The 14,689-nt window shown below is 46.7% G+C and overlaps 1 protein-coding gene across 1 annotated transcript in view; it reads left to right on the forward strand.

Annotated features, from left to right (window-relative positions):
* The window catches only part of RYR2 (ryanodine receptor 2), a 307,123-nt gene that overhangs the window by 165,376 nt on the left and 127,058 nt on the right, over positions 1-14,689 (forward strand). The window contains exons 40-45 of the mRNA XM_038761058.1: positions 2,394-2,537; positions 6,620-6,893; positions 8,031-8,145; positions 8,445-8,577; positions 10,827-10,930; positions 12,268-12,403. Coding sequence (XP_038616986.1) covers positions 2,394-2,537; positions 6,620-6,893; positions 8,031-8,145; positions 8,445-8,577; positions 10,827-10,930; positions 12,268-12,403 — 906 coding nt within the window. The remainder of the gene's footprint in view (positions 1-2,393; positions 2,538-6,619; positions 6,894-8,030; positions 8,146-8,444; positions 8,578-10,826; positions 10,931-12,267; positions 12,404-14,689) is intronic.

The raw sequence follows: 14,689 nt of genomic DNA on the forward strand, positions 1-14,689 counted from the left end.
GAAAGTACTTTCAGGCTGCCCATTCATCTCCACATCAAACAGAAACTCCTTACCCGTGGCTTTAAAGCCCTCAGTCACCTTGCCCCCTCTTGCTGATTTCCTAATAATAATAATAATTGCAGCATTTGTTAAGCACTTATTTTGTGTTAGGCACTGTACTAAGCACTGAGGTGGACACAAGCAAAGCAACGTGATTGCAGGCTGGAAGCAGCGTGGCTCAGTGAAAAGAGCACAGGCTTTGGAGTCAGAGGTCATGGGTTCAAATCCTGGCTCTGCCACTTGTCAGCTGTGTGACTCTGGGCAAGTCACTTCACTTCTCTGGACCTCAGTTACCTCATCTGTAAAATGGGGATTAAGACTGTGAGCCTCGCGTGGGACAATCTGATCACCTTGTAACCTCCCCAGTGCTTAGAAAAGTGCTTTGCACATAGTAAGCGCTTAATAAATGCCATTATTATTATTATTATTAACTTGGACACAGTCCCTGTCCCACGTGGGGCTCACAGTCTTAATCCCTGTATTACAGATGAGGTAACTGAGGCATGGAGAGATGAAGTGACTTGCCCAACAGCAGACAAGGGGTGGAGCCAGGATTAGAACCCAGGTCCCAGGTCCAGGCTCTGTCCACGACAAGGGGTGGAGCCAGGATTAGAACTCAGGTCCCAGGTCCAGGCTCTGGCCACGCTGCTTCTCCTCCAGGAGGCCTTCCCTGACTAAGCCTCTCCTTCCCTCTTCTAATAATAATAATAATAATGATGGCATTTATTAAGCGCTTACTATGTGCAAAGCACTATTTTAAGCACTGGGGAGGTTACAAGGTGATCAGGTTGTCCCTCGGGGGGCTCACAGTCTTCATCCCCATTTCACAGATGAGATAACTGAGGCACAGAGAAGTTGTGACTTGCATTCTCCCACTCCCTTCTGCATCCCCCTGACTTGCTCCCTTTATTCATTCATTCATTCAATCGTATTTGTTGAGCGCTTACTGTGTGCAGAGCACTGTACTAAGCGCTTGGAAAGTACAGTTCAACATATAGACACAGTCCCTACTCAACAACAGGCTCAGGGTCTGGAAGGGGGAGACAGGCAGTGAAACAAAACAAGTACACAGGTGTCAATACTATCAAAATAAATAGAATTATAGCTATATACACATCATTAATGAAATGGAGTAATAAATAAGTACAAATATGCACAAGTGCTGTGAGGAAGGGAAGGGGGAGGGCAGAGGGAGGGAGTGGGCCACACCATTTATGTACGTAGCTGTAATTTTATTTATTTCTATGAATGTTTGTCTCTCCCTCTTGACTGCCAACTTGTACTTCCCAAGCGCTTAGTACAGTGCTCTGCACACAGTAAGCGCTCAGTAAATACTATTGATTGATTGATTGATTGACTGTCAGCTCACAGTGGGCAGGGAGTGTGTCTGTTTATTGTTCTATTGGACTCTCCCAAATGCTTAGTACAGTGCTCCGCATACAGTCAGCGCTCAGTAATAATAATAATAATAATAATGGCATTTATTAAGCGCTTACTATGTGCAAAGCACTGTTCTAAGCGCTGGGGAGGTTACAAGGTGATCAGGTTGCCCCATGGGGGGCTCACAGTCTTCATCCCCATTTTACAGATGGGGTAACTGAGGCACTGAGAAGTTAAATGACTTGCCCAAAGTCGCCCAGCTGACAGTTGGCAGAGCCGGGATTTGAACCCATGACCCCTGACATCTATTTATTTATTTGTTTTACTTGTACATATCTATTCTGTTTATTTTATTTTGTTAGTATGTTTGGTTTTGTTCTCCGTCTCCCCCTTTTAGACTGTGAGCCGACAGTTGGGTAGGGACTGTCTCTATATGTTGCCAACTTGGACTTCCCAAGCGCTTAGTCCAGTGCTCTGCACACAGTAAGCGCTCAATAAATACGATTGATTGATTGATTGATCTCCCCCTTTTAGACTGTGAGCCCACTGTTGGGTAGGGACCGTCTCTATATGTTGCCAACTTGTACTTCCCAAGAGCTTAGTCCAGTGCTCTGCACACAGTAAGCGCTCAATAAATACGATTGATTGATTGATTGATCTCCCCCTTTTAGACTGTGAGCCCACTGTTGGGTAGGGACTGTCTCTATATGTTGCCAACTTGGACTTCCCAAGCGCCTAGTCCAGTGCTCTGCACACAGTAAGCGCTCAATAAATACGATTGATTGATTGATTGATTGATTGACTCCAAAGCCCGGGCTCTTTCCACTGAGCCACGCCGCTCCTCAGTAAATCCGACCTAGGGAACGAATGAATTGATCGACGTCTCGGAGTCGAGCCGGGCCGTCCGGTCGAACCGTGGTTTTCCACGGGCCCTTTTTTTTTTAGCATTCCCTGTCCCTGCTCTTTCCCGTCAGGAATCGAACTGGACGAGGACGGGGGCCTGGAGGGGAGCAGCGACCTCACCATCCGGGGCCGCCTGCTGCAGCTGGTGGAGAAAGTCACCTACCTCAAGAAGAAGCAAGCCCAGAAGGCCGTGGACAGCTACTCCAGGAAGCCCTGTGAGTGACGGGGACCCGCAGGGAATTCCGGGATGGGAACAGCACCGGGGGATCCCGACAATCCTCCATCCAGGGAGAAGTGACCGCTCAAACCTCACCCAACCAGCCTCGTAATCATCATGATACTGAGAATCGTGATAATGCCGATTACAGAGGACCAACGTGGCTCAGTGGAAAGAGCCCGGGCTTTGGAGTCGGTGGTCATGGGTTCAAATCCCGGCTCCGCCAACTGTCAGCTGGGTGACTTGGGGCAGGTCACTTCACTTCTCTGGGCCTCAGTTCCCTCATCTGGAAAATGGGGACTAAGATTGTGAGCCCCCCCGTGGGACAACCTGATCCCCTTGTAACCTCCCCAGTGCTTAGAAAAGGGCTTTGCACATAGGAAGCGCTTAATAAATGCTATTGTTATTATTGTTATTAATGATAATAAGGATACGGAGAATGGTGATAATGATGCTAGTGATAATAATGATAGTAAGGATACGGGTAATGATGATGATAATACCGATAATAATGATAAGGATACTGATAATGATGACGATGCTAATACTGATAATAAGGCCCCTGATAATGATAATACCGATAATAAGGATACTGATAATGATGATGATAATACCGATAATAATCATGATAATAAGGCTACTGATAATGATAATACTTATAATAATGAGGATGGTAAGGATACTGACAATGATGATGATAATACCGATAATTATCATGATAATAAGGCTACTGATAATAATACTTATTATAATGATGATGGTAAGGATACTGATAATGATGATGATAATACCGATAATAATCATGATAATAAGGCTACTGATAATACTTATAATAATGATGATGGTAAGAATACTGATAATGATGATGATAATACCGATAATAATCATGATAATAAGGCTACTGATAATGATAATACCGATAATAATAATTATAATAAGGCTACTGATAATGATGATGATAATACCTATAATAATCATGATAATAAGACCACTGATAATGATAATACCGATAATAATAATGATAATAAGGATACTGATAATGATGATGATAATACTGATAATAATCATGATAATAAGGCTACTGATAATGATAATACTTATAATAATGAGGATGGTAAGGGTATTAATAATGATGATGATAATACCGATAATAATCATGATAATAAGGCTACTGATAATGATAATACCGATAATAATGATGATAATAAGGATACTGATAATGATGACAATAATACCGATAATAATCATGATAATAAGGCTACTGATAATGATAATACTTATAATAATGATGATGGTAAGGATACTGATAATGACGATGATAATACCGATAATAATCATGATAATAAGGCTACCTATAATGATAATACCGATAATAATTATGATAATAAGGATACTGATAATGATGATGATAATACCAATAATAATCATGATAATAAGGCTACTGATAATGATAATACTTATAATAATGATGATGGTAAGGACACTGATAATGATGATAATACCGATAATAATCATGATAATAAGGCTATTGATAATGATAATACTTATAATAATGATGATGGTAAGGATACTGATAATGGTGATGATAATACCGATAATAATCATGAGAATAAGGCTACTGATAATGATAATACTTATAATAATGATGAGGGTAAGGATACTGATAATGATGATGATAATACCGATAATAATAATGATGATAAGGATGCTTATAATGATGATTAATAATAATAATGGCATTTATTAAGAGCTTACTACGTGCAAAGCACTGTTCTATGCGCTGGGGAGGTTACAAGGTGATCAGGTTGTCCCACGGGGGACTCACAATCTTAATCCCCATTTTACAGATGAGGGAACTGAGGCCCAGAGAAGTGAAGTGACTTGCCCAAAGTCACACAGCTGACAATTGGCAGAGCTGGGATTTGAACCCATGACCTCTGACTCCAAAGCCCGGGTTCTTTCCACTGAGCCACGCTGCTTCTCTAATTATCATGATGAGTATAATGATAGGGAAGCAGCATTGCTTAGTGAAAAGAGCCCGGGCTTGGGAGTCAGAGGTCATGGGTTTGAATCCCGGCTCCGCCACTTATCAGCTGTGTGACTTTAGGAAAGTCACTTCACTTCCCTGGGCCTCAGTTCCCTCATCTGTAAAATGGGGATGAAGACTGTGCGCTCCACGTGGGACAATCTGATTACCTTGTATCTACACCAGTGCTTAGAACAGTGCTTGGCACACAGTTACCGCTTAACAAATACCAACATTATTATTATTATTATTATTATAAGGATACTGATAATGATGATAATGATAATAGGTCTTCACTACTACTTTGAAAGCTCCATACTAATAGTCAGGGAAAATACAACCTGCTTATCTTCTTTCTGTCTCAGTGCTTACAACAGTGTTCGACACATAGTAAGCGCTTAACAAATACCATAGTAATAATAGTTATTATTATTATTGCTAAGAGAATAATTCAGACAACAACTCTGCCCACCAGAGACTGTCATGATAATAATAATTTAATAAACATTCATTCATTCATTCATTCAATCGTATTCATTGAGCAGAGCTCTGTACTAGGCGCTTGGGAAGTCCAAGTCGGCAACATATAGAGACGGGCCCTACCCAACAACGGGCTTACAGTCTAGAAGGGGGAGACAGACGACAAAACAAACCATGTGGACAGGTGTCAAAATCGTCAGAACAAATAGAATTAAAGCTAGATGCACATCATTAACAAAATAAATAGTAAATATGTACAAGTAAAATAAGTAGACTAATAAATCTGTACAAATATATATACAGGTGCTGTGGGGAGGGGAAGGAGGTAGGGCAGGGGGGATGGGGAGGAGGAGAGGAAAAAGGGAGATCAGTCTGGGAAGGCCTTCTGGAGGAGGTGAGCTCTCTGTAGGGCTTTGAAGGGAGGAAGAGAGCTAGCTTGGCGGATGGGTGGAGGGAGGGCATTCCGGGCCAGGGGAAGGACGTGGGCCGGGGGTCGACGGCGGGACAGGCGAGAACGAGGCACGGGGAGGAGGTTAGCGGCGGCAGAGGAGCGGAGGGTGCGGGCTGGGCTGGAGAAGGAAAGAAGGGAGGTGAGGTAGGAGGGGGCGAGGTGATGGAGAGCCTTGAAGCCGAGGGTGAGGAGTTTTTGCCTGATGTGTAGGTTGACTGGTAGCCACTGGAGATTTTTGAGGAGGGGAGTGACATGCCCAGAGCGTTTCTGCACAAAGATGATCCTGGCAGCGGCGTGAAGTATAGACTGAAGTGGGGAGGGACAGGAGGATGGGAGATCGGAGAGGAGGCTGATGCAGTAGTAATCCAGTCGGGATAGGATGAGAGATTGAACCAGCAAGGTTCTAAGCACAATAATCGCTCAGTAAATACAGTGGAACCAATGAATGTGCTCTCATCCACCTGCCTGTGCTGGTGTGTTCAGCCAAAGCCCAGAGGAAGCTCCTGGGTTTCTATTGCTTTAATTAATTAATTGGGGGATTAATTAATGGAATTCTCCTTGGGTCCCCCCACTGCATTCCACACTCATCCTTTATAAAAATAAGCAATCCTCTCTCGATTTCCCCTTCCTCCCCCCTAGTATGAACGGCTGACTGAGCGATCCACACGCTGTGGGTTGTCCCCGCAGCCAATCGATTCGATTGACTGAACGAATGCGGGCAGGAAGGGAGGGAGGAGGCCCTACTGAGAGCTCCCCTCCTCCAGGAGGCCTTCCCAGACTGAGCCCCTTCCTTCCTCTCCCCCTTGTCCCCCTCTCCATCCCCCTCATCTTACCTCCTTCCCTTCCCCCCAGCACCTGTATATATGTATATATGTTTGTACAGATTTATTACTCTATTTTACTTGTGCATATCTATTCTATTTATTTTATTTTGTTAGTATGTTTGGTTTTGTTCTCTGTCTCCCCCTTTTAGACTGTGAGCCCACTGTTGGGTAGGGACTGTCTCTATATGTTGCCAACTTGGACTTCCCAAGCGCTTAGTCCAGTGCTCTGCACACAGTAAGCGCTCAATAAATACGATTGATTGATTGATTGGTTGAGTGAGCGAGCGTTGTCCCCACAGCCACTCTGCAGCAGCTGATCTCGGAGACAATGGTGCGTTGGGCCCAAGAGTCGGTGATGGAGGACCCGGAGCTGGTGCGGGCCATGTTCGTCCTCCTCCACCGCCAGTACGACGGCATCGGGGGCCTGGCCCGGGCGCTCCCCAAGACCTACACCATCAACGGCGTCTCCGTGGAGGACACCGTCAACCTCCTGGCCTCCCTGGGGCAGATCCGCTCCCTCCTCAGCGTCCGCATGGGGAAGGAGGAAGAGAAACTGATGATCCGGGGATTAGGGTGAGGGTCGCCGACGGGCAGAGCGAGGTCGGGCCGTCGATATGTCGCTTAATCGTGGTTATCAAGCAGGGGGGAAGCAGCATGGCCTTGTGGGTGGTTCACGGGCCTCGCCGTCTGGAGGACCGGGGTTCTAATCCCGGCTCCGCCGCTTGTCTGCTGTGTGGCCTCGGACTGTGAGGCCTCGGACTTTTAGACTGTGACCCCACTATTGGGTAGGGACTGTCTCTATATGTTGCCAACTTGTACTTCCCAAGCGCTTAGTACAGTGCTCTGCACACCGTAAGCGCTCAATAAATGCGATTGATGATGACAAGTCACTTCACTTCTCCGGGCCTCAGTTCCCTCATCTGGAAAACGAGGATGAAGCCTGTGAGCCCCACGTGGGACAAACTGCTTCCCTCGTATCTCCCCCAGTGCTTAGAGCAGTGCTTGGCACATAGTAAGCGCTTAACAAGTAATAATAATAATGATGGCATTTATTCAGCGCTTACTAGGTGCAGAGCACTGTTCTAAGCTCTAGGGAGGTTACAAGGTGATCAGGTTGTCCCACGGGGGGCTCCCAGTCTTCATCCCCATTTTAGAGATGAGGGAACGGAGGCACAGAGAAGTGAAGTGGCTTGCCCAAAGTCACACTGCTGACAATTGGCAGAGCCGGGATTGGAACCCATGACCTCTGACTCCGAAGCCCGGTCTCTTTCCACTGAGCCACGCTGCTTCTCCACATTATTATTATGAGAATTAGTTTCATGGCCCAAGCAGAGCACAGCATTCAGTGGGAATATTTCACCTCACTTCTGCTTTTTCTCTCGATTCATTCCATTGTGTGTATTGAGCCCTTACCATATGCAAAGCACTGTACTAAGTGTTTGTTTATATGTATATATACTACTATTACTCTATTACTCTATTTTATTTGTACATATCTATTCTATTTATTTTACTTTGTTAATATGTTCTGTTTTGTTCTCTGTCTCCCCCTTCTAGACTGTGAGCCCACTGTTGGGCAGGGACCATCTCTAGATGTTGCCAACTTGGACTTCCCAAGCACTTAGTACAGTGCTCTGCACACAGTAAGCGCTCAATAAATACGATTGATTGATTGATTGATATATATTCATTCGATCCTTATCTTTACAGCGACATCATGAACAACAAAGTATTTTATCAGCATCCCAATCTAATGCGCGCCTTGGGAATGCACGAAACCGTCATGGAGGTCATGGTGAATGTTCTCGGCGGAGGCGAGATGAAGGTAAAAGACTCCTCAGGGAAAGAACGGAAATGGGGGTGGCGGGGGTGGCTCGGGTCGATTCCCAGCTGTGTGCAGAGCACTGTCCTAAGCGCTTGGGAGCATGTAAGAATCAGGACCTCGGGCGATGAGACCATTTTGGCAGCGGTTCGGTTGAGATCCTGAGTTTCCAGGCACTTCTAGGTAGGGACTGTCTCTATATGTTGCCAACTTGTACTTCCCAAGCGCTTAGTACAGTGCTCTGCACACAGTAAGCGCTCAATAAATACGATTGATTCTAAGACCGAACTGTGTTTGTGTAGGAGATCATCTTTCCCAAGATGGTGGCCAACTGTTGTCGGTTTCTTTGCTACTTCTGCCGCATAAGCCGGCAGAATCAGAAAGCCATGTTCGATCACCTCAGCTACCTCCTGGAAAACAGCAGCGTTGGACTCGGTAAGTCGCGTGTTTTACCCTTCGTCGCGCGGCCGCTTCTCTCGGCGCGGTTGGCGTTTAGTGCCGCGGGAGTTCCTTTAACCTAGAACCGAGCCAGGAAGATGCAGGTTCCGTCCCTTAACCGGAACGAGCTTTCAGTCCCCTCGTTCATTCATTCATTCAATCGTATTTATTGAGCGCTTACTGTGTGCAGAGCACTGGACTAAGCGCTTGGGAAGTCCAAGTTGGCAACATATAGAGACAGTCCCTACCCAACAGTGGGCTCACAGTCTAGAAGGGGGAGGCTTATTGAAGGGTCACCTCCTCCCAGAGGCCTTCCCAGACTAAGCCCCACTTTTCCTCAGCTTCCCCTCCCCTCTTCATCACCTTGACTTGCCCCATGCCACTTACGTACATATCTGTCATTTTGTTTATCTGGGTTGACGTCCGTCTCCCCACCTCTGGACTGTAAGCTCTTTGTGGGCAGGGAATATCACTGTTTATTGTCATTCTGTACTCCCCCAAGCGCTTAGTACAGCGCGCTGCACACAGTAAGCGTGTGATAAATACGGTCGAACGGATGAACGAAAGGCTTGGGTCATAGCCACATTCCAGTCTTTGTCGTTACGTTTTCAAACCTGAATCGCCTCCGTCGTTGTAGAGTGGACCTGTTACCCAGTTAATATGTTTTGTTTTGTTGTCTGTCTCCCCCTTCTAGACTGTGAGCCCGCCGTTGGGTAGGGACCGTCTCTATATGTTGCCAACTTGGACTTCCCAAGCACTTAGTACACAGTAAGTGCTCAATAAATACGATTGAATCCCTTCCAGGGAAGCAGAGGGCTTTTCATTCATTCATTCGATCATATTTATTGAGTGCTCACTGTGTGCAGAGCTCTGTACTAAGCACTTGGGAAGTCCAAGTTTTCATTAGCATCGTCTCAATATAAAAATCAGCTCTCCCTCATCATATTCACACACCCATGGATACTCGCATACACGTCCTCAGACACAAGCAAACGCAGACACGTCCTCGGAGATGCGTACACGTAGAATCACGCCCGTAGAAATGCACCCATTCACTGAGATGCACGCAGATCCATTCCGATAAATACGCAACATGCACCCAAGCGCACACCCCTACACAAGTATATACAACTATAAATACACACACGCACACCCCTGCACCTCTACACCATAGACGCACCCCCATATACAAGTATTTGCAACTATAAATGCCTACATAGTTGCACATCTATAGCTACACACCACGCACTCACCCTTAACACAAGTATTCCCAACTATCAATGGATACGCACCTGTAGATTGATGGATTCATTTATTCCCTTGTATTTATTGAGCGCTTACTGTGCAGAGTACACAGTACATATTTGTTTATTTGTACATATTTATTCTATTTATTTTATCTTGTTAATATGTTTCATTTTGTTCTTTGTCTCCCCCTTCTAGACTGTGAGCCCACTGTTGAGTAGGGACTGTCTCTATATGTTGCCAACTTGTACTTCCCAAGCACTTAGTACAGTGCTCTGCACACAGTAAGCACTCAATAAATACGATTGATTGAATGAATGAATGGATACAGAGCACTGTACGAAGCGCTTGGGAGAGGACAGTAGACCAAAAAATGGACACATTCCCGACCCTCAAAGAGCTTAGAGTCTAGAGGGGGAAACAGACATTAATATAAGCAAATTACAGATGTGAACGTAAGTGTTTTGGGGCTGGGAGAGGGGAAGAGCAGAGGGAGCAAGCGACTCAGAAAGGAGTGAATTCATTCCATCGTGTTGACTGAGCGCTTACTGTGTGCAGAGCACTGTACTAAGCGCTGGGAAGAGTACAACAGAGCAGTAAGCAGACACGTTCCCTGCCCACGACGAGCTTATAGTCTAGAGGGCACACACACGGACAGACAGATGCGCATGGCCTCCATGACCCCCCCCCCCCCACATCTTACCTCCTTCCCTTCCCCACAGCACCTGTATATATGTATATATGTTTGTACATATTTATTATTCTATTTATTTATTTTGCTTGTACACATCTATTCTATTTATTTTATTTTGTTAGTATGCTTGGTTTTGTTCTCTGTCTCCCCCTTTTAGACTGTGAGCCCACTGTTGGGTAGGGACTGTCTCTAGATGTTGCCAATTTGGACTTCCCAAGCGCTTAGTACAGTGCTCTGCTCATAGCAAGCGCTCAATAAATACGATTGATGATGATGACCTCCGGCTCTAACTGTGTTATCCCTCCAGCCTCTCCGGCCATGCGAGGGTCAACCCCGCTGGACGTAGCAGCCGCGTCCGTGATGGACAACAACGAGCTGGCCTTGGCGTTGCGGGAGCCCGACCTGGAGAAGGTGAGAGGGTCCGGGGCTGGAGGGCAAACACACGCAATCGGGGCCGTCCGAGCAGAGGTTTCAGGACGGGCTGCCGCTTCTCTCGATTTGGTATCACTTACAGTAATAATAATAAGTGTGGTATTTATTAAGCACTCACCGTAGGAGAAGCAGCATGGCTCAGTGCCGCTTCTCTCGATTTGGTATCGATTACGGTAATAATAATAAGTGTGGTATTTATTAAGCACTCACCGTAGGAGAAGCAGCATGGCATAGTAGCGGGACAGGAGGGGGAGAGGAAGGAGGGGGAGCACTGTACTAAGCGCTTGGGAAGTACTCAATTCTGTACTTCCCAAGCGCTTTGTACAGTGCTCTGCACACAGTAAGTGCTCAATAAATACGATCGAACGAATGAATGAATACCTATTTAGCCAGACCCTGAGAAGCAGCTTGGCCTAGTGGAAAGACCACGGGCCTGGAAGCCAGAAGGATCTGGGTTCGAATCCCCGCTGTACCACTTGGCTGCTGTGTGACCTTGGGCAAATCATCCCGGCTCCACCAATTGTCAGCTGTGTGACTTTGGGCGAGTCACTTCACTTCTCTGTGCCTCAGTTACCTCATCTGTAAAATGGGGATTAAGACTGTGAGCCTCACGTGGGACAACCTGATCACCTTGTAACCTCCCCAGCGCTTAGAACGGTGCTTTGCACATAGTAAGCGCTTAATAAATGCCATCATCATCATCATCCTCATAGTGGCTAGAGCCCAGGCCTGCGAGTCGGAAGGTCACGGGTCCTAATCCCAGCTCCAGCACGTGTCTGCTGTGGGACCCCGGGCAAGTCACTTGACTTCTCGGGGCCTCAGTTCCCTCATCTGGAAAATGGAGATTAAAACTGTGAGCCCCATGTGGGACAGGGACTGTGTCCAACCCAATTACTCTGTATCCAGCCCAGGGATTAGAATAGTGCTGGGCACATAGTAAACGCTTAACAAACACCGTTATTAATAATAATACTAATGATGGCATTTGTGAAGCGCTTACTATGTGCAAAGCACTGTTCTAAGCGCTGAGGAGGATGCAAGGTGATCAGGTTGTCCCATGTGGGGCTCACAGTCTTCCTCCCCATTTTACAGATGAGGGAACTGAAGCACAGAGAAGTGCCCAAAGTCACACAGCGGACAGGTGGTGGAGCCGGAATTTGAACCCGTGACCTCTGACTCCCAAACCCTGGCTCTTTCCACTGAGCCACGCTGCTTCTCTATTGTTATTGTTATTATATTGTGTGGTCATCAGGACATCCCAGGGCATTGTATTCGGCCAACTGACCGGCGGGTTTTTCCCATGACCCTCTCCGTAGGTGGTACGCTACTTGGCGGGCTGTGGATTGCTAAGTTGCCCCTTGCTGGTAATCAAGGGCTACCCGGACATTGGCTGGAATCCCGTGGAAGGGGAAAGATATCTGGATTTCCTCCGGTTTGCCGTCTTCTGCAATGGTACGTAGTGAACTAACCAATCCGTAGATCATATTTAATCGGTCATATCTATCGGGCACTTCCTGGGTTCAGAGACTGTAAGAAGCACTAGGGAGAGTACACCCTAACAGAGTCGGTAGACCTGGTCCCCGCTCACAACGAGCTTACAGTCTAGAGCGGGAGTTGGATGTTAAATAAATAAATTACGGATAAAGACATAAATGGTAAGGGGCTTGGGAGGGGTGGTGAATGAAGGGAGCGAGTCGGGGTGATGCAGAAGGGAATAGGAGAAGAGGAAAGGGGGGCTTAGTCGGGGAAGGCCTCTCGGAGGAGATGGGCCTTCAGGAAGGCTTTGAAGGCGGGAGAGAGTCGTCGTCTGTCGGACCTGAAGAGGGGCAGGCCGTCCCAGGCCGGAGGCAGGACGTGGGCGGGAGGTCGGCGGCGAGACAGAAGAGAAGCAGCGTGGCTCAGTGGAAAGAGCCCGGGTTTTGGAGTCAGAGGTCACGGGTTCAAATCCCGGCTCCGCCAATTGTCAGCTGGGTGACTTTGGACAAGTCACTTCACTTCTCTGTGCCTCAGTTCCCTCATCTGTAAAATGGGGGTTAGGACTGTGAGCCCCCCGTGGGACAGCCTGATCACCTTGTATCCTCCCCAGCACTTAGAACAGTGCTTTGCACGTAGTAAGCACTTAATAAATGCCATTATTATTATTATTATAAGGGGATTGAGGGCTTTAAAGCCAACGGCGAGGAGTTAAGTCCACCCGTTGTCCCCTCTGGCTGGCCCTATAAAATAGTAATAATAATGGCATTTGTTAAGCACTTACTATGTGCAAAGCACAGTTCTAAGCGCTGGGGAGGATACAAGGTGATCAGGTTGTCCCACATGGGGCTCACAGTCTTAATCCCCATTTTACAGATGAGGTAACTGAGGCCCAGAGAAGTGAAGTGACTTGCCCAAAGTCACCCAGCAGACAGTTGGCGGAGCTGGGATTTGAGCCCATGACCCCTGACTCCCAAGCCTGGGTTGTTTCCATTGAGCCACGCTGCTTCTCAACCCAGCTATAAAACCCAGCTAGCATCCTGAGCTTTCCACATCAGAGTTAAAGGCTGGTATATAGTTCATAAGCAGCACTTTATTTTCATGGCTGTAATACCGCATCATCATCAATCGTATTTATTGAGCGCTTACTGTGTGCAGAGCACTGTGCTAAGTGCTTGGGAAGTACAAGTTGGCAACATATAGAGACAGTCCCTACCCAAATCCCACCCAGAACGCTATCAGGTCACATTAATGGACTCCCGAACATCAAATTAAATCGACCGAGTGGCTTCAGTGCTGACGGGATTCTCGCTGAGGCCTTCCGCTCGCCCCGTTGTTTTGCCGCTGAATTCTCGCAGACGGCTCGTGACATTTGAATCATCATCATCATGATGGCATTTATTAAGCGCTTACTATGTGCAAAGCACTGTTCTAAGCGCTGGGGAGGTTACAAGGTGATGATTTTGTCCCACAGGGGGCTCACAGTCTTCATCCCCATTTTACAGATGAGGTAACCAGGGCCCAGAGAAGTGAAGTGACCTGCCCAAAGTCACACAGCTGACATAATCATCATCATCATCAATTGTATTTATTGAGCGCTTACTTTGTGCAGAGCACTGTACTAAGCGCTTGGGAAGTACAAGTTGGCAACATATAGAGACAGTCCCTACCCAGCAGTGGGCTCACAGTCTAAAAGGGGGAGACAGAGAACAAAACCAAACATACTAACAAAATAAAATAAATAGAATAGATATGTACAAGTAAAATAAATAAATAAATAAATAGAGTAATAAATATGTACAAACATATATACATATATACAGGTGCTGTGGGGAAGGGAAGGAGGTAAGATAGGGGGGATGGAGAGGGGGACGAGGGGGAGTCCCGCCTCGGAGCTGGGATTTGAACCCATGACCTCTGATTCCAAAGCCCGGGCTCTTTCCACTGAGCCACGCTGCTTCTCTTGAATGAGGTCGTGATTTCTCCAGTCATGAAGCGGAGCAGGGAAGAAAGGATAGGAACAGTGACAAGAGAGCCATCTTTTCATGCTCTGTTCTGAGCATGCCTAGTGGATGGAGCACGGGCCTGGGGATCAGAAGGACATGGGTTCTAATCCCGGCTCCTTCATTTGGGCAGGTCATTTCACTTCTGCTTGCCTCAGTTCCCTCCTCTATATAATGGGGATTGAGACCGTGAGCCCCACGTGGGACAGGAGCTGTACCCAACCCGATTTGCTTGCTTCCCCCCGAAGCACTTAATATGGTG

Source organism: Tachyglossus aculeatus, chromosome 19 (assembly GCF_015852505.1).
Source record: "Tachyglossus aculeatus isolate mTacAcu1 chromosome 19, mTacAcu1.pri, whole genome shotgun sequence".
NCBI classification, from domain to species: domain Eukaryota; kingdom Metazoa; phylum Chordata; class Mammalia; order Monotremata; family Tachyglossidae; genus Tachyglossus; species Tachyglossus aculeatus.